Source organism: Eurypyga helias, unplaced genomic scaffold (genome assembly GCF_000690775.1).
Source record: "Eurypyga helias isolate BGI_N326 unplaced genomic scaffold, ASM69077v1 scaffold22403, whole genome shotgun sequence".
In the NCBI taxonomy this organism is placed as follows: Eukaryota; Metazoa; Chordata; class Aves; order Eurypygiformes; family Eurypygidae; genus Eurypyga; species Eurypyga helias.
The window spans coordinates 14917-34440 of record NW_010240860.1 but is presented as its reverse complement, the minus strand read 5'-3'; the positions used below and the strand labels follow the sequence as shown (position 1 = coordinate 34440).

The 19524-nt window shown below is 51.3% G+C and overlaps 1 protein-coding gene across 1 annotated transcript in view; it reads left to right on the top strand.

Annotated features, from left to right (window-relative positions):
* LOC104507339 (uncharacterized protein C15orf52 homolog) overlaps positions 1-18452 on the top strand; it is a gene marked incomplete at its 5' end in the record, with an annotated part of 29475 nt that extends 11023 nt beyond the window's left edge. The window contains 6 exons of the mRNA XM_010148584.1: positions 7452-7526; positions 10010-10194; positions 11559-11620; positions 12627-12723; positions 17262-17319; positions 17670-18452. Of these exons, the coding sequence (XP_010146886.1) occupies positions 7452-7526; positions 10010-10194; positions 11559-11620; positions 12627-12723; positions 17262-17319; positions 17670-18452 (1260 nt within the window). The remainder of the gene's footprint in view (positions 1-7451; positions 7527-10009; positions 10195-11558; positions 11621-12626; positions 12724-17261; positions 17320-17669) is intronic.
* Between the last annotated feature and the right edge of the window lie 1072 nt (positions 18453-19524).

Here is a 19524-nt window from a genome sequence, read left to right as displayed (position 1 = left end):
GTTTGAATAGCAGGCTGGCAAAGAGGGTGTGAAGTCCCTACGGCCTGGCAGGTTTGATTTTGGTGATTCAGCAGAGGTTGGCGTCTTGGGTTTTGCTCCTGCTACTTTCAGTTCCCGCTGTGCTACCATTCGTTTAAGCTCACTGATTCCCAGTGAATGCAGTTACCTCCATAAAGCAGGTCAAGGCGCTCACATCACTCCATCAGCCCTCCTCTCCTCAATTGCATGCAGTCTCAGTGGTCTTCACACAGCTTGGCCTAGAAGGTGATCCTGATAATCCCTAGGAATGCAAATAACTCTGCTGCTCCTCCTCAGATCCAAAGTTCATTTAAAGTCTTCCCTTTGTTTTTCCCTCAATCCAAACCCAGTCACTCGGTTGGCAGAGGGCAGGAGTGAGGCTCAGTCACCCTTGTAGCATAGCGGGTTGTGAGGAGGCCTGAGCCTGCTGCTGGTGAGGTCCACAAGGAGAAGGGCTGTGGAGAGCCATGTGGTGCCATCACACCTTGGCTGAACGAGAGAAGGATCTCTGTCAGGAGCACAGGAAAGCCAGAGGCTTCATATAACTCTAGCTACCAAACAACAGGACTGAGGAACAGTATATGCCTTCAGGATTGCTTTAGACTGAAATGAAGATTCGTTTTGCTTGGCCTCCTCCTCTTCTGGCTGGACAGATAGCCTGGCAACAGCAGCCTTGGACAGCGTTACTGGCAAGGCCCATTTAGCGACAGCATCATGCTTCTTGCTGGCACTGAGAAATTGAGTGCTGCTTTCCGTTACTGAGCTTAGAAGTATACCTTCCCCTGCCTTTGGAAGCTCATGGAGAGCAGGGTGGGCGCCTGCTGCTCCCTGGAAGGCAGGGCGCTTTCATGGACCACATGCTCTCCCAGGGAGCAAGCAGGGGGCTTGCCACAGAGCACACTTCCCACAGCTGGGAATGGAGGGACTGGAAGAAGATGTTAATGAATTTATGTTAAAAATGGGCTTTTGTGGAAGTATTTATTGTTGTTCTTTGGGTTCCTCTTATCACTTAGAAAAAGTGTCTGAAACTCTGATTTACAATACCTCTTACCAGCTGGATATGTTTCAGAGTCCAGCTGAGGTCAGGAGATTTCCTTATTCCTGGTGATTTCCCTAGACTGATCAGGCCCCGTTCCATCCCCAGTTAATGAAGATATCTTCATATAGCCATTTTAATTGTGCAACTTCAGACAACAGCTACAGCAGCCGAGACAAAACCCAGCTCTCACTACACAGACACCTTACAATGCGACAACCGGATGTGGCTGTAAGAAAGCGAAATAGCTGGATTTCACGGTCACCTCTGTGAGCCTCTTTCGTCCATCTGCACTTGGTCAACCTTTTCCCAGGATCAGTGACAGAAGCAGATGGGGCCTGAAGTGACAGGTCACATTGGCATGTCGCATCCTGCCAGCTTGGGCTGATGGAGTCGAGGGAGATTTGCTCTGGCCCCCTCTGTCACTTCAGCTGTTCCTAAGCTGCGTTAAGGATTAGCGTTTTAAACAAGTGCTGCTTTTTACTGGTGCCGGGAAAATGGAAACCAGGCGAGTCTGGCTCACATGCTGTGCCTCAGAGCCGTGCGTTTCTCCAAGAGGCACTGCGAGACTGCGGTGCAGAAAGCAGCTCAGGGTCTGTGATGCCAAAATGTATAAAACGCAGGATTAAATAACTGTAGCCTGCAGAACTCAGTGTGTGTCACAGGGACGTTGAATACAGTAAGTCATTTTGGAAATGGAGGCTGAATCCCACCAGTGCTGGTGGGATCAGAGCATCCACAAACCCTGGCAGCCCTGGGCTTGTTCCCGCTGCGTAAACAGGGTTACAGCATGCCTCTGCCATTCTAGCTGCGACAGGCATGTGAGCGATGCCAAGCGGCTCGCGCTGCATCACTTTGGGGAAGCTGGTAAACAGGGAACCAGCGGGTAAACAGGGAAGCTGGAACCCAGCGCCACCCCAGCGCTGCAGAAGAGCCGGGAACTGCCCCGTGAGGGCCACGCTCTAACAGGGGGGTCCGTGCGGCAGCGTTTGCACCCACAGTTTGCAGCAGCAGCCAGCAGCGCAGCGTCAGGGAGAGCCAAGGACCAGGGAAGCCTGCAGACATCCCTCCCCTCCGCTCGCCAGCCCCCACGTTAGGGGCCCGCTCTGCCAAGAGCAGCATTTTCCTCCTGGGCGGGCTTTTCTTGCCTCAATTCTGATCTTTTTGTCTTCTGAGTTCACCTAAACTTTATCCCCCACATCATCTCCAGCCAGGAGCTGCGATGTGAAGTGACACATCCCTTTTCCTTCAGTCCCGACAGCTCTGTCTGACGTTCCTGCGTCACGTGGAGCAGCACGCAGACTGTCCCCTGTTCACTTTCCCAAAGCACAAACGATTTTACCGACCCATTTCACATCTCCCTTCACCCATCTCTTCTGCAGGCTTAAGAGATCCTATTTAGAATGTTTGGTGAGGAAGTACATCCATATTTCTGATTGCTCTCATTACCCCTGTTTGTGCCTTTGTTACTTTTACTGTGTTCTTTTAATACATGAGGACCAGAACTCTATGTGGTATTCAAGTTGCGGGCTCTTGTGGGTGTATCAGCAATGTAACTGTGTTTCCAGCTTGTTCTCTATTCTTCTCCTAACAACTTTGCATTTTCTTTGCTTTTTTCCTAAATAATTGAGCTAGCATTTTCAGAGAACTAGTCACAATAACACCAAAAATGTCATTCCTGAGTCTTAATCACAGTTCAGGCTTTATTACTCTGTATGTGTATAAGAAGGAGCATTTTTCTCCCTGGGAGTTATTTTGTATTATTGATATTGAATCTCATCTCTAATTTTATGATGCAGGCATTCAGTGTCAGGAGATCTTTTGCAACTCTTTCCTGGCAAATTACATTCTTTGCCCTGGATGATTTAGTGTCATCAGCAAACTGTCATCTCTCTATTCAGCTCCTTTTCCAGACCATTTATGAGCATGTTGAGCTGTGCATGTTCCAGTGGCACACCCCTGCTGGTCTTCTCCGTGGAAACTGGCATTTTCTTGCCACATTTGGTTTCCTATCCTTTAATTAGTTGTTAATCCAAAAGAGAAACGCTGCTGGCAGAGCCTGATGGGGTATCTGGGTTGTCATTGGAGTAGCTGTGTGTTAGGACCTGAGCTGAGGCCCCCCAACTGGAGTGATAGCTTTCAGCCTCCCTTATTACCCAGCACAGTCCATCCTTTGGGTTTTGTGCCTTGTGCTGCAGCTGGTTCCCTGTTCATTCTGGGTTATTCGTGTTCTCCCTCCCAGAGAGACTTGTGGTGCCTAGGAGAGAGGATCACATCCGTCACTCCCCTTCGGGAACATCCCAGAGCCTGGCCTCCTCCTCTATGCACTTGCCAAATTTATCCTATTAAAGCATTTGATGGGCACCCTCGTTATCCTACATTTTTCTCTATTTTTATTCATGGTGAAATTCAATAAAAAGAAAAAAGGAGGAAAAAAACCCCTCCCAATCTTGCTACCCTCGGTGCTTCTAGCTAGCACCACGTTGTCAGCCCCAGACTGCATCGCTGCTGGCAACACACAGAAGCTGCCCAGGAGGAAATGCAAGATAAAAAAGCTGTTCTTGTGATTTTCTCTTCTGAAACACCCCCTTATATTACCCTGCCATCTTGGAGCCTGAGTTTTCCTACCCAGGGAACAACTCCCTGTTAGCACAGGGAGCTGGGGGGACCAAATTATCCTGCCTCCTTGCAGAACGAATTAGCCTGAGCACGTGGCTCTACGGACGCAACTTGCCAGTGGTGCTGCCTGGCTGCCCTTAGGTCTGCAGCAGGGCTCTCCCTGCAAGCAGGGCCGGGGATGGTGCCTCATGTGCACCAGTTTTCCTAAAAAGCCACTCCACGCTCTGGCAGCGTTTCAGGGTCATTAATACATTAGAGCTGCAAGCTGGCAGTCCGGGACCAGTGGAGCACAATGGTTAATTAGCAGGTTACAAATCATCTTTTAAATGGACAGTTGATGGGGCTTCAGGGCTTTTAAATTGTTCTTTTATTAACAGACTTGCCCAGGATGGTGTATCAGAAATGCCTGTTTGTAATCAAGAGACACAAAATCTGCTTCCAGGGACTCATGCGGATGAGTGTGACTCCCGCGCTTGCATGGGAGAGGAACCAGACCTGTGGTGGGACAAACACTTTGCAGATGGAAGGGGAAAACAGGCAGAAAGGGTGGCTAAAAAAGCTTTAGATCCCTTCAGGCAGCAGAGTTAGTAGGCAGATGTTTCAAAAGAGGTAGAAAAAGATACCCTCTCATGTACTAGTTTCAAAGATCCTGCCCAGTGGGGGACCCGAGCCCTGGGAAACCAACTTTAAGCTCTCACAAAAATTTCCTCCTGCAGCAGAAATTTTTAAAATAAGAAGATAGTGGAGTAACCCAGAGACGTGGAAACCTGTCAAAGCTTTTGGAATGGAGAACTGTTACTACCAAACGAATCTTAACACGGTGGATAATGGCACCAGCATCCTCACCCTTAGACATTAACTTTAGCTGGGTATAGGCACGTCGGGAGGTCAGACAAACCCGGAGTCAGAAAACATGTGGGATCCTAGGGCCGTGTCCTGGTTAGGAGTGAGCTCAGCCCCCTACCTTCCAGACCATTCCATGGCTGAGAAATAGAGAAATCCTTGTGTAAATCTCAGGATAAACAAGTGTAATCTTCCCGGTCTACTTCAGGGTTTTGTTCCCTCCTCACGTCTCCTCCCCTGCTGTGCAGGAACAGTTAAACTACGAGGTGATAATGTCATTGTCATATTTCATAATTTTGGGGGCGGAGAGGAGGAAGGAGGAGAAAAACATGTTTTGCTTCCCCGTGGCCTGGGTGTGTCATAACAGGCCAACAGCAGCTCTGGGCAGCACGGAGCGGGCATGAAAACCTGCTCCTGCACCAGCGCGAAAGCAAAGCTAACTGTGTGCTCTGAACTGCATAGTTCAGACCTGCTTCCCTGCTAGAGAAGAACTGGATTTTTTTGGTCCTCCCTGTTTTCCACAGTGCACTTTGAGAAGCCAAAGTAGAAGCAGACTAAGGAGAAAGGCAGCCTGGCTTTGAGCAAGAGGGACGAAGGGATGGAGAGCTGGACAGTGTCCCTGTCTGTGGCATGCATCGAAGAGCAAGAGCCCAGAAGGGCAGGGCTTCGGGGATGCAGGTCTCTGGCATGGACCACCTGCAGGAGCTGTGTCTTCTCCTGCGTCTCATGACCTGCAGCACGGTCCCACAGCCGGAATGTGTGTCCCAGCACATTTCCTGGGTGCAGCCTCGCTCTTCACTCCTCCTTGGGAGAGACAGGGCCGAAGTGCAGCTGCGCTGGGCTGCAGAGACACACTGCTCCCCCCGCAGCTTATGCACGCCCTGGCTCGGTGCTCCGGCTGTGCGGATGCTCTGGCTTTCCGGTTCCTGTCTTCTGGGACACAGTCAGGCATTGTAAAGGCTCCAAACAGAATCATTCTTTGCATGAGCTTGCATGAGAAATATGCAGACTCGCATGAAACAATAAGCACGCCCATGCGGCTCCCTGCCTCAGTTTCCCCATCAATCATGAGCTGTCTTCAGCATTTCCGATGCAATCCGGCTGCTTCTCTCCTCCCACACAAGGTTTCCCCCAGGGACAGAGGGGCTCCAGCTCTCCTGCAGCAGCTGGCTCCTTTGTACTCTAAGTGATGAGTTTCTTTTACAGCTGCTTTAAAGGCCAAACATCCATCTGCACCCCGCTCCCCAGCCAGGCTCCTCACATAAGTGAAGTTTCCAGGTTTCTGCTGGTTTAATCTCTCTGTAAGTTCACAGTCTCAGTTTGGGGCTGCAGAGACTTGTTAGATCCCTTGCTATGAGCTCTTCAAATGGGGCAGTTGACTTTGAGCCTGGAGGGAGCATTTTTGGTTCCTTAAGTTTTCGCAGCAACCTTTCAAAACAAATACCCAGCATCGTCTTTCATCATATCCTGGTCCATTTTGCAGCAGGCCAGGTTATGATGAGGGACTGGCTTCTCTGAGTGCAGACCCCCTCACATTTATTCCCAAACCTTCACTTAAAAACCCTAGGACAACATAGCTAACGTCTTCCTCATCATTCCCCAGGATCTGTTTACACAGGCGTCCACCGGTACTGGAGTACACCAGCTGGACACCAGTCAGAGCAGTGAAGCTGTCGTGCACCGGGAGCAATGTCCATGAGCACACTCACCCCCTGTCCCAGATTTAACACATGCGGACAAGCCCCCAAAAGAGCAGCCCCAGCTCGCTTCCTGCAGCATCCAACGGGTGTGCAGGAACAGGCTGCAGCCGGGATGAGTTGCTTCAGAGGCTGAACCAGTGTTGAGACTGGGATCCCGAGTTTCCCACATCCAGCCCCATAACACTGGGCTAAACCTGGGGCTGGCAAATGACTGGAATAAAAGTCCTGTTTCCAGCCTGGGTTGGAGCTCACTGCGCTGACGCTTTCTCGAACGGCTGAGCTCGCACTTTGTGCTGCAGCTTTCCTCTTTGTGCTTCAGTTTTGCTTGGCGCTGCAAAACGGCAGCACAGTACTCCGAGTTTCCCACATCCAGCCCCATAACACTGGGCTAAACCTGGGGCTGGCAAATGACTGGAATAAAAGTCCTGTTTCCAGCCTGGGTTGGAGCTCACTGCGCTGACGCTTTCTCGAACGGCTGAGCTCGCACTTTGTGCTGCAGCTTTCCTCTTTGTGCTTCAGTTTTGCTTGGCGCTGCAAAACGGCAGCACAGTACTCCCAGACCCATGCACTCACCCGCCCTATAGCACTTCAGCAGGTGGGAGGGGAATTTGAGGATGCCTCCGCTCCGCTGGGCAGGGGCAGAAAACTGCCTGGCCCATGGCATGCCCTGTGTTTAGTGGCTGTAGTTCATTAAGGTAGAGGGGCTAATTGTCCCCTCCTGACAGGCACGGGGATGTCTGTACTAATGCAGAGCTTGCCAGTCTGGTGGCAGCATGGGAAGCAGGGATGGGCCCCGGTAGAAGGGCACGGTGTTTGGCAGGGGCAGAATTCCCTCCTGGCTTTACCATGCTGGCTTTTAGCTGCGTCTTAGACGGGCTCTCAGCTGCAGCTGAATCGTATGCTGGGTCTTTGGCCCAGAAAGGTGTCCGGAACTTGGTCTGCCTTGGAAAGAAATGGGACCATACAGGTCACCCTTCTGCCTCCAGCTTGGGAGGAAGAGAGATCTGTGGGAATACATCCCTTTTTCCTGCTTTTCTCATATATCCCTTAACTTTCTGACTTCTTTTTTTCCACATTGATTTGATTTAGCATCACAGAAACCAATCTTTCCTCTTTGGCTGACCCTTTCTGAGCTGTTCTCACATGTCCTGGTGGGCACAGGGTCAGGCACTGCCTCCCCTGCCTGAAGCCCTTGCTTAATCCTTGAAATAATTCTTGTGTCTGTGCTCTTGCAGGCAGAGGAGAGGAGAACGGCAGAAAAGAGGAGATCAGACAGTGACAGAGGCCCAGAAAGTGAGCACGGCCGGAAGGTGAGTGAGGCCCCGTGTCCCTTTAGGGAGGACCCTTGTCCTGAAAGGAGAAACCAGTAGGATGTGCCTGTCCACCAGTAAGAGTTGCCACAATCCTAAAGGAAGCAGCAATGTGCACTGATACGTTCCTCACTGTTCATCCCTCTCGTCATCCAAGCTTTGCTGAGCAGCTAACACACCCGAAGCAAAGCAGCGCCGGGAAGAGGTGACAGGAGACCTGCCCTTCACACCATGTCACGGCTGCTGATGTCCCCAGCACACAGCAGGGCTCTTAGAAGGGTAACATGCTCAGCCACGTGCCAGCGCAGCCCTAGCTGGTCTCTCTCCCAAAACCGTTTACCTGTGGGTTGAAAGGCACAGGACATATTAGCCACAGCTCCTCACTTCAGCAGAAGCTGAGTAGGATGACGGTAAATTAAAGCACGGGCCTTCCCACTGACTGTTTAATGCAAAGCCTGGAGGACATGCTGGCTCCCCTGAGCCTGCAGATGCTCTTAATTAATGAAGCACAAATTGAGTAGCCCCACCTCAGTGTGATTAATTAGGAAGACACAGATGGGCTCTTAAACATTAATTCCAGCTGAGCTCCCTGCTAAGCAGAAAAGGGGAGCACGATAGCTTTGTGGTTCAGCTTACTGCAGCTATGCTGCAACTGAGGTGAGTTCTGGGACAGGGACCAGCCTTTTTTCCCCTCCCCTGAAGCCCCCACAGCCACCTCTGTGCCTGCCCACGTGAGAACAAAGGAACCAGCCTCCGTGTTTCCCTTTGCTAAGGGTCAAGGTAACAATGCAGGGCACTTCCCTCATCGTCCAGCTCTGGAGCTGGAACCCTGCTCTCACTAGCTGTGTGCTGTTCATGTGCTTCTCCTCCACGATTCATTGTGGACCTGCTGTGATGTGGGGCTGGGAGCTGTGGGGAGCATCTCCAGGCCTGCGCCCCAACCCCTTGCTTTGCCCTGGTGTGCCTTGCCTTTCTGCGGACCTCATCCCTCCCTTCTTGGGGATGCAGTCTCAGGTCCCCAGGTCCTGCCAGCTAACGAATGGAGGAGCAATTACTGCCACCCCATCTCCGGCCCACGCGGGTGGGTCTCCTTGGTAACAGGGCTTTCAGTCACTCCTTCCCTGCTGCTCCGCTTTTATCAGCAGTGCAAAGCTGAGGAGTTAATTCCCACTTGGGGATGGGGTGAGGGTGGCTGGCATGGAAGGGCACGTGTATGAAGTGATGTATTAACCACTGGTAATTAGCACCCCAGCACTCAGCTCTACACTAAGCTATTCTCTAGGCAGTGTTGCTTGACAACGTGCCATGGCCAGGTGACTCCTGTTTCCATCACATCCATAGCCTGACAGCTGGGTTACCCACCTCTCCCTCTTCACATGCTCCACCAGCTCCAAACCACCTTTTCATTAGGCTTTGAATTTGTGAACAGTGGTAGCCCTTAACTTTGGAGGAGGGAGGAACCAAGAGGCTGAGAGCAGTGAAGGTGAAAAGCCCCTCTGCTCTGAGAACACTGTGGGCTCCCATGGGTGCCTGGTAGTGACAGCAGCTTGTGACCTTCCTTCTGGTCTTCCTTCTCAGCCCTGTCAGTGTGAAGGATTTCACAGGCATAATTTTAAGTATCCCAAAGCCTTCAGGTGGGGAAACCAGCCAGGTGCATCTTCTGTGAGAATTCAGCCTCTCAGACTCGGGGTGGTGTTGCAGGCACTCCAGGAATGAATAATATGCCATAAGTAAACCTTAGCAAAGTGCCTTTTCCATGAAAAATTGAGGCGGTTTGGATTTAAAACCTTCAGGTGAGCAGGGGCAGTGGAAGTGAAAGCCCCTGTCAGTTGTGCCTGCAGTTAAGATGACTGCAAGTACAACTGGGGCGGCTCAGTCCTGCAGCCGTTTGCACGCGGAATGACGGGGCGTGCTGTACAAGTTTGTAATCTGGGACGCCATATCAAGAATGAAAAACTGTGTTTTATGGAAGCTGCTTCCCAGATCAGGAGGTTTGACATGGCTATGTGAACCAAAGAAACGTGCCTCAGGTTATGGAAACAGCAGTGAAGCCCCATATCGTTAAAGCAACAGCAATGTGTTCAGGTGGCAAAGTCCAGGGGTTTAGATGGATGGAGTGGAACAACTTTTCAGAAGAATGATGCCACAAATTATCACTATCACCCTTGAATATCCCTGGGAGGAAAAGGTCACTTGTTCTGATTTGACTATGGATTTACGCTGGGACTCTGAGCAAGCCAGGCAACTTCTTCCTGCCTCAGTTTCCCTTTCTGTAGAGTCAACCAACCCTGGCACCAGTATTTTTAGGCTATGGGTAAAGCAGAGCCCTTCTGAGTGTGCATCCCTTCAGAAAGAGAGAAGCTGACCTTGCTCCAAGTTGTTTTCAATATTACTGAGCATTTCTGGAGGTGACAGTACAAAGTACACCAAATGCAGCTGCTTCTGGCGTGTTTATTAACAAGGAGCTCTTTTGCCTCTACTAGGATGGCGGGAAGTTGGGGCAGAAGAGCCCTGGAGACCTGAGTTTCCCCATGACTGGACGGGAACGCTCAGAGTACATACGCTGGAAGAGGGAGCGGGATCAGATCGACCTGGAGCGACTGGCGCGGCACAAGAATGCGAAGGGCGAGTGGCGACGGGCTTGGGATGTGGAGAAGTCTGAGCACATGTAGGTTCCCCACTGTCCCGGGGGGGTTTGCAGCAGGCCATCTAAAGCCAGCGAGGAGATCTTGTGCAGACACTGATCAAATCCCACACTGTCCTGTGCCTCTTCCTCACCAAATCCACATTGCTCTTTCTCTTCCTGACCATGGCTATCAGAGGGACCAGATACCAGAGTGATTCTGCTATCTCCTTTCTGACACGGGGTCTCCTGCCCTGGAGTGCTGACAAAGATTGCCTGCCTTTGGTCCCACCAGGACACAGACTGTGGGAGGGAGAGGAGCGGGAATCACTGCTCAGTCTACATCCGGAGGGTCTTTCCATCTCCACACAGACAAATCCAGTGGCAGGAGGGTGCAGGTGCTATTCTAGAAACAGGGATGGACAGGGCATTGCTAGCCCACAGGTTTTGTCCCTGCCCTGCTTGGTTTTCCTTTTCAATCATAGGACAGGCCAACGTGCCCAAATCCTCCACACCTCATAAACCGAGCCTGCTCAGGCACTGCGGTGCCAGGGGATCCCTTCACAGGGCCCCTATGTGACATGGGGAAAGGCTGGGGACAGTGATGTGGGAGAGCCCTTAATGGGTCTAACGCTTCCCGGCTTTGAACACTGTCCCTCCAACTGTGCTGTTCAGCTGGGTCACACCAGCTAGAAAGCTTTGAGGATGACAGCACCTGCAGCAGGATAAGGTCTGATAGGCTGTGGCGTTAGGGGATGTTACGTAGCTCTGCTGATAAACCACATTTGTACAGGCCAGGTAGATGGGACAGTCTTTTGGCTGAGGCAAATCATGATGGCAAATCACCAAATACCTAGATTTTCAGTCACTGAGACCCCAGTAATTAGAGGTGAATTGACTTAAGTGGGTACTGAGTGTAGCTGGCAAGACAGCTCTGAGCCCTACTGCTCTCCTGTATATCAATTTTTATGAGAAAAGCCATAATACAAACCAAGCAGGATTAGAAACCAACCAACCAGGTTGACCCACAGCTCTGCTCTGAGCTGACAAGTCCCGAGGCTACTTCAGATTGTGTTTAGAAGCTTGGGAGGCTGCGTTTGAGTCTTGCACAGCTGCACAGCAGGCATCTATAGGCTTCACGGGTGTTCCTAGAATTAAGTATACACAGATGGGTACCAACGTAACAGTGTTAGAGGTTCTTCTTTGGGGTAGAATTGCCTCACAGCCTCATTTCTCCTGGTTACTGCCCGCAGTTTCAGCTCCTGCTGATAAACCTGCATGTATTTGCCAGTGGGTAGGTGCAGAAGGGCCGAAGGCTGGAGCCCGCGTTGCCTCGAGGTCTCCTGCCCACGCTTTCGCATACTGGAGGAGAACGATCAGGTCTGACGATGCCTGTTTTTAACCTGCAGGTTTGAAGAGGACTTTGTTAAGGATGGGGAGCCAGCCTTGGATAATCCCAGCAATAAGAAAGGTTGGCAAGGGACACCTAGACTCTGTCCTGACGCTAATGAATGCTGATCGTGCGCATCCCAGTGCCACAGCAGCTGTCGTGGCTGTCAGTTGTGAAACTCTGCTTTCCTGGGCAAACGCCTCTGAGCCCAGTGTTGGGGTCTCAGCCCTCTCAGCTTTGCAGAGTGCTCAGGGGATGGGATTGGAGCGTCTGGGTGCTAGTGCTTTTCACCTTCCCAGGGCAAGCAGTGGCTTCTGTAACCTTGTACGACACTATACGGAGGCTCAGAACTGCCTCCTTTCCCAAACACTGGTTTGAGAGGCAATCCTATTCCAGAGCACATCATCTCTGATCCCTGTGGCACGTGCTGGCTTCTTTACTAGCATAAGTCCATCGTGATTCCTGTTTCTCAGGAGATGGACTGGCAGAACAAAGCTTTCCCTTGTGACACCCTATCTGAACGTCAGGCTTTGTGCTGCGTGTCTGTTGCAAAACCTCGCTCACTTTTGTGCGTGCTTTGCTCTGTCCTTCCAGGGGGAAGAAACGCAAGGAAATTCCAGCACAGGTCCTTTCCTCCCGACGGGAGAGGTGAGTAAGCCACACGGCTTGGCTGTGTGACTCCTACAAACGTCAGCACCTCTGATATGCCCTCGTGGAGAGAGTTCTCTCCGGGCACTTGTGCAGCTTGGGAGTGCCTTTTGGGGACGTACCACGTGGCTGTTCTCATAGCTGTGTGGTACAGTCTGTCCTGTGTGGCAAGGGAGAACAAGTCTTCCAAGAGCAGCACAAGGGAATCTGCATCCAAGGAATAAGATTTAAAGTTTTAATTGGAATTTGGAATAAAAAATGCAGAAGAAACACCCCTAAATTCTCAATTTAGATTTATTACTTTAGAAAATACACGCACAGTGTGCATACAGCGTCAGGGGCTTCCCCCCTTCCCAGTGATACAAGGATGTTGGCCCCTTCAGTGGTCCATCAGCTGGTTCTGCCTGCTCCTTCTCAGCATTTCCAACCTGTCTTCTAGGTGGAGGACAGCATGGAGTGCATGTGAGCGATCCTGGTCCGAAAGCAGTGAGCAGCCGAGCCAAAGGAAAGGACAGACTGACGGGCAGAGCCAGGAGGTGAGGAGGCTGGCAGCGGTGCCGCCAGCGCGTGTCCGGGAGATCGCGTCTGGGTCTCATTCCTGATTGTGTGGGAGGGACAGACAAAACCAGATACTGTTTCACAACGGCATCTTTCCAGATGAGTTCGTGTTAGCTGGGACCATGTCTGGCAGGACTTCAGTTGGTGGGGTTTGTGGTACCTGTGGGGCTGACCCGCTGCATCAGCTCTCTGCAGGACAGCCCAGGGGGTCGGGGTTCCTCTGTGACCAGATTTGGGGGCGCTGGCACATGCCCAGCAAGCTTTTGAACACATCTAATCTGACTTCTGGGCACAGAAGATATGGAGGAGCAGCCTCCAAAGAGAGTTTCCAACTGAACCATTAGTAATTCTGGGGTGAAAAGCCCTTTTCTTCTTAAACAACTGTTCTTAAAGATGTGAGGAGGGAAGTGGCAGCTCCCGCCAGCTGTGGGCAGCACACATCAGTACAGGGATTTGCACAGAAGCCATTTCAGAACATCAGTAAAACGCAGTGCATTTTACATCCCCCCCAGGGCCCCCTCCCCTGCTGTTCTCTGTAACTAAATTTCAGGGCAGTCTCCAGTCCCCTGGAGCCACGCTGACGTTGTTTAATAACAACAATTGGCTCCGCAGCCCCGCCGTGCCCTTTAGCCGGCAACAAAAGGATGAAGAGTTGATTACGTACCCAAAGCCTCTTCATGTATCCAGAACACAAAACCACTCCCGTGGTTAATGTTGGCGTTTTTCAGCCGTCCACGTGAGTTATGACTAAGCAGTTACGGCGATGCATGAACAGATAGGTGCTGCTTAGGGGTTCAGCGCTGCCTCACAGCATCGCCCGGAAGAAACCGGGTAGCCGGAGGGCAGCTGCTACTTGCTGCTACTTGGCTGAAGTGAGGAGCATTCGGCAGGGTCGGTGTGCGCAGGGTTCTGCTGCGTCAGGCCAGCAGTAGGGCTGACACGTGGAGCCGGGCACTGCGTTAGACCTGGAGGGTTTTTAACGTTGCTTTTTTGTCTGATGGCTGTGCTCTGGGGAAATGCACCTGAGCAGCCAAAACTCTCAGCTAGCTGAGCTGTGGACTGGGAATTTACTTACAGCATAAAGGTGGGTTATCCCGTCTTCCTAAGCCCTGCTAATCATACTTTCAAAAATTAAATTTAATTCTGATAAACTGATGAAGAATAGGATCAACACCATGCCAATAAGCAAGTTAGCTTTGTTTTTAAGTAACATTCCACCCCTTTCCATTCTTCAGCTCCATCCCCAGTAAAATGTCCTTGGGAGAGGGAAGCTGCTGAGCTGTGCTCGTGCTGCTCTCCCTCAGCCGCTGACTGCCGTGCTGGGGAGTTCGGCTGTTCCCAGAGGATGCGCAGTGCCGGCTTGCCAAGGGATTCGCTCCAGTTGTTGCTTTCTATGAATGTCTTAGAAGGCTGCAGGCGGAACATTGCTGCTCAAAAGAATGAAAGATGCTGTGATTACACAGTTCTGCCCCGCCTGAAGTTGCCAACCCACCAGGCCAAACCAAACTCCCAGACCTCAGCAACTACCCTCAGTGGTGACACTGGTTCTGCTTCTGAGCTTTGCCACTGCAGTTTGGTTGTTTGTGACAGTAAAAAGAGGCCAGTGAGAGATGCAGAAAGAACATTTCAAACTGACAGGCTACAGGGCAGAGAGGGAAGAATTGAAAAACAGGGACAGGACAAGGAGCAGGACAGAGTGAGACAATAATAAAATTGAAAAAGAGGCTGGCTACAAGGCAGTGAGGGAAGAACTGAAAAATGGGAACAGGGAGGTGGACAGGGAGAAATCTAGAAAAAAAATCGTGCACAGGAATTACATCAACAGCTGCACTGGAGAAGAGAAACAGAAGATAAAAATACATCCACCTGATAGTACATCTAAGGAGTTAAAGCACAGGTAGCTGTCAGGCAGACACTACCACTCCCATGCTGGTTGTACGGTTTTTAACAGCCACAAAGGACCTGACTCTAGGTCATGATCCTTTCTAAAAGATGGTCCTTATGGAGTACAGCCTTCCTGACATCACACATCTGTTTTGGGCTAAGCTGGGTTCAGGGGGAAGGCTCCTGATGCAGCATTGCTCTCTACTTCCCTCTGAACTTAACCGGGTCAGTTATTAGTTGGGTAGATCTCCTCCAGGAGAAATTGTAACAGGGTCTTGAGCTATTTCTTCTTCCCTCTACGCTGAGCTCAGAGCCATGACCAGAAGGAATGCCCTGGCTGGCTGTCTTAGGGCAGAAATTCAAAGAAACCATGTTGGGGTTTAATGTTTTGTACAGACTGCCTCAGAGCCTCTGGCTGGCCGATCCTCTGTTGATCTAGAAGGGATCCTGGGATTCTTTGGCCATGTAATCTTGACTCTGAAGCTGGAAGAGCATCCTTTGTTCCCGTGTTGTTCTTTGGGAAGAACCATTCCTGAGGCTTTTCCTCTCATTTCAAACCTCAGCACAGGGAGCCTTGGGGGTGCTGGGTATTCCTTACCTTCGCTTGTATCTGCCCTTTTATCTCTTGGAGACTCCTCGCCCCTTTGAGTCCAAGCAACCCAACAGCAGTGGCAAGACCTGTTTGGAGCATCTGATGGTGACTTCCAGCAGCACTTTACTCCCTAAAGAGTTTGGAGCTAAGTCCCCGTGAGCATCTCTCACCGATAGCACTAGCCATGCTAGGGAACATGCTGAGTATTTTCATTGCCTGATAGTGATGAATAACCCACTCCGTGTTTGCAGGAGTGATGGGGAGGAGAACATGTCAGGCGAGATGCTGCATATTTCAGAATTGCTGTCTAGCTAGTTTTGGCTGTCTTTAGAGCTGGGGAGGAGGCTGTTCTGGGCTGGCTCTGCAGGAGCCGTGCAGTGGGCGAGTAGACAGAGCCAGGAGAAACAAGAAACCTGCAGTGAGCAAGTCATTCCTCCGTTCACGTATCTGTCTGGGGAAAGCAGCCACCGGTCCCACCAACGCTGAGTGCAGAGGGGAACTATCACAAGGGCAGCCCACGCTGAAACGTAACACTAGTGACTCTTAAGATGAGCTCTGCCCACACAACCCGGCTTCCAGAGCTTGCAGGGCACTGAAAGTAAAAGCCCAGTGGTGGGGGCTACTTCCAAGAAGAGAGGCCCTTTTGCACTTTGAGCTGGCATGGCTGGTGGCAGGGACACCTTGTATTCAGGGCAGGAGTTTGGGTGCTGGCCCTGTCTCTGAGCCCTGTGGGACTCTGCCGAGCTGCTTCGCTCTCTGGCTTCAGGTCACACTCTGAGAGAGGCCTGAGGTGCTCGCAAGTACGATTTGCTCCTGGCCCAAGGCCTCTGCTAGGCACAAAGGCAGTGTGAACCAGCTTAGTGTGACTGTATGGTGGAGCCTGTGATGATGGTAATTCCCATACGATTTTCACAAGGGCACGTGGAGTCACTGTAACACATTTGGAAATTGCTGCTGGAAAGGCCTGACCCCGCAGTCACCTCAATGTGCACTTTTTGTTGTATCTTGGCCCACATTTGCCAAATGCAGAGGCCAGTAAGCTCAACAGAGTCTGCCTAGAGAAGAATGAAGTCTCACACACCTTTGCACGTGTTGTGTTTTAGACTATGGGGCAGGGTGAGGTACGTATATATTATATACGTGTGTGTATGTGTAAAATGTTTGTGAGGTAACTCACAAGCCCCACATACAGAAGGGTAACAGTTACGAAGACGCCTCCCTGCCCAATAGCACTGCGTGGGCAAATTCAGATTTAGATTCGCCCCAGCAAATTCAAACAAGGAAAAGCAAGCAGTTTGCCATGCAGCCTTTAACTACGCTGCAGCTTTGGCACAGGAGGTTGTAGCTGCTGCAAATTTATTATAGGATCAAAATGCACTTAAATCCTTGGAAGAAACTGTCTGCTAAGCATGACTCAACAGAGATACCATCTCGGGCTCCAGAAACCCCAGAGCTGCACATTTCTGGAAGCTGGACAGGGCGCTGGGGAGCCCTCCTCTCTGCCGGTGATGCTGTGAGGGGAAGGGAGCTGGGCTAGCGGGACCTTCAGCCTGATCCTTGTGGCCCTTCTTGCAGTCTGCTTACACATCTCCACGGCTCCAACCTCCTAAGCTGCTTCGAAGCAGTTTTATCCTTCACTGTCTGCCTTTGTGTCTGCTGCTGTGGGGATCTGGGGCACCGTCAGGCCAGCGGGACAAGACTCTAGCAGACATCAGCATAAGCAAACTGTGTATCTTACTTGTCTTAACGACAGCTGTCCGTTCTGGCAATTGGATTTTATGTTTTCATTACATTTAGAATTATAACAACCAGTTCATTAAGATTTAGTGGTATCAGATGAGAGTCTGTGGGTGGGCTGAGTGCTTTGGAGGTGCCAAACTGGACCGGTTACATCTGCCACCTTTATCTCTCATTGCCTGGTCGAGGGGCTCAGTCAAGGAACACAAGGCCCTGGTAGAAATTCCTGACCGGTGTCAGGAAGGGAGAGTGGCTTTGCCATATGAGGACTTGAAGGCCTAAATTCTTTTTTTTTCTTGACAGATGGGATGCAAAAGAAGGCGAGGACATGCCTTATCTGAAGGATGATCCTGACGGCCAGGTGAGTTCATTGGTCAAGGCTGGCTGCTGAGTTTTCTCAAATCAGCGCTGTCAGGAGCGCTGGAGGCCCTCAGGCAGTGCAGAGCTGGGAAACCTCTGCGTTGGGGTGAAGGTACCCCCTCTTAGCACTGTCCAGCTGGCATGATGTGAGAGCAGCTTCACTTCTTGCACTGACCCTCTGCCAGCACATCCCCATTTATTCTCGACCCTGAACACTTCTCCACCTACACCCTTTTACTTCCTTTAGTGGCCTCCACAAATTTTCCTCAAGTTTTGGGAACCATCACAGACAAGGAATACCATGGACTGGCATTTTAATAAGCTGAACTAAATATCTCCTTCTTTTCTCAGAGGAGCCTTGGTACTGACAAGTGGAAGAGCCGAGGTGAGGAGGGGGCGGAAGAGAATTGCACAGCTGAGCTGGAGCAGAAGGTGAAACAGCCAAACTTCCAAGATCCTGGGGCTTCCTCCTCACAAAGGCTCCGAAGCGGAAAGGTCCAGTCTGCCCACAATGGCCAGAAAGAGGAGCGGAGAGGAGTGAAGGGCCTCGGCATGGAGGTGTCTGTGCCCAGCCCAGGGGACTCAGAGCCAGGGCCCAAGGCAAGTAAGGAAGGCTTTGGGGAAGATGCCAGCGGGAAGCCTGGCGCTGCTGATGTCTCCAAGGAGAAGGAGAGCCCTAACAGCACTGCTGCACAGAGCAGCCTTCCAAGCACTGTGCAAGCCCCCAGGTGTGGCAGCGAGGAGACCTTGCCATTGCCTGTGGGAGCGAATTCAGATGGAGCTGGCTTAGAGAAAAACATGGCTTCAGAACAGGAGTCCACTGGGGACTCTTCAAACGGCCACAGAGGAGAGCTTGAACTAGCAGCGGGAGACAGACTGGATGCAGGTGAAGGACAACTGGGGAGAAAAAGAGGGGAAGAGGTGACCCCCGACATGGCCCTTCAGGGGCAAACGCTTGCACTGGAAGGTGAAGACACTGAAGGCACCGAGCGTGGAGGAGAGCCTTTGCCCCCAAGGAAAGCCAGCTCTGACAAGACTGTTGTGTCTGAGCAGGACACAGCAAACTCGCAGTCCGGGGAAGGGGAGCAGCCTGTGGATTGCAAGGACAAGGACAGTGGAGACAGCCCCAACTAGCAAAGATCGCACCGGCTTGCCTGAGAGAGAAGGTGAGTTGCTGACCCCACTCCCCATGGTGTGTTTGTTGTCCCCTCAGTGCTCTCAGCATAGTACAGGTCCAGAACTCCTTTTTCTGCGGCCATGACAGCGTGGTACCAGGGAACTGTGCGGAAGTGTTCACTGACGGTGATACAGATCCCTCAGGTAGTCTAAATCTGGGTGTCACAAAGACCTGACCTGTAGTGGGTAGAGAAACAAAGGAAAGTCAGACAGGAGAATTCAGACAGAAAACTGGACTGCTGAGTGTGGTGGGTGACAGACGTTAATCGGGACACAAGCTGAAACTATTGCTGGGAAGGGATAAGCTCAGCAAGGGCAGCAGGATGAATTTGTTTCTGGGTGATCACAACTACAGTAACTTAGGGTGAGCGTGGTCCCTTTCCCCCAACACTTGCAGAGCTGTAGAATCACAGAATTGTTCAGCTTGGAAGGGACCTTAAAGAGCATCTAGTTCCACCCTCCCCCATGGGCAGGGACACCTTCCACCAGCCCAGGTTGCTCCAAGCCTCATCCAGCCTGGCCTTGGACACTCCTAGGGATGGGGCATCCACAGCTTCTCTGGGAACCTGTCCCAGTGCCTCCCCACTCTCTCCAGGAAGAATTCCTTCCCAATGTCCCATCTCGATCTCCCTCTTTCAGTTTAAACCCGTTACCCCTTGTCCTGTCACCCCCTGCCCTTGGGAAAAGTCTCCTTCCAGCTCCCTGTAGAGGCCTATGTTGTGGACAGTGGGTTGAAGAAGGTCGACTGCACATGGGATTCTCTTCCCAGTACAAAACCTGTGGGTGCTCCTTTGAATTTTACATGGGACAGCACTAATGTGCAAGGCGGTGTATAAATACAAAGGGTGAGATGGTTCCTGTTGGAAAGGCCTATGAGCCAAACAGAAAGGAGGAAGAGCAGATCCGATTATTTAGCAGAGTTTACTCAGGGTTTTACTCAAGCAAAGAAGTTCCTTCCAGAAAGGCAAATGCAGGAGAAAGAACAAAGGCAGGAAAATAAGGTAGAAATGAGGAGGAAGGGGCAAGGAGA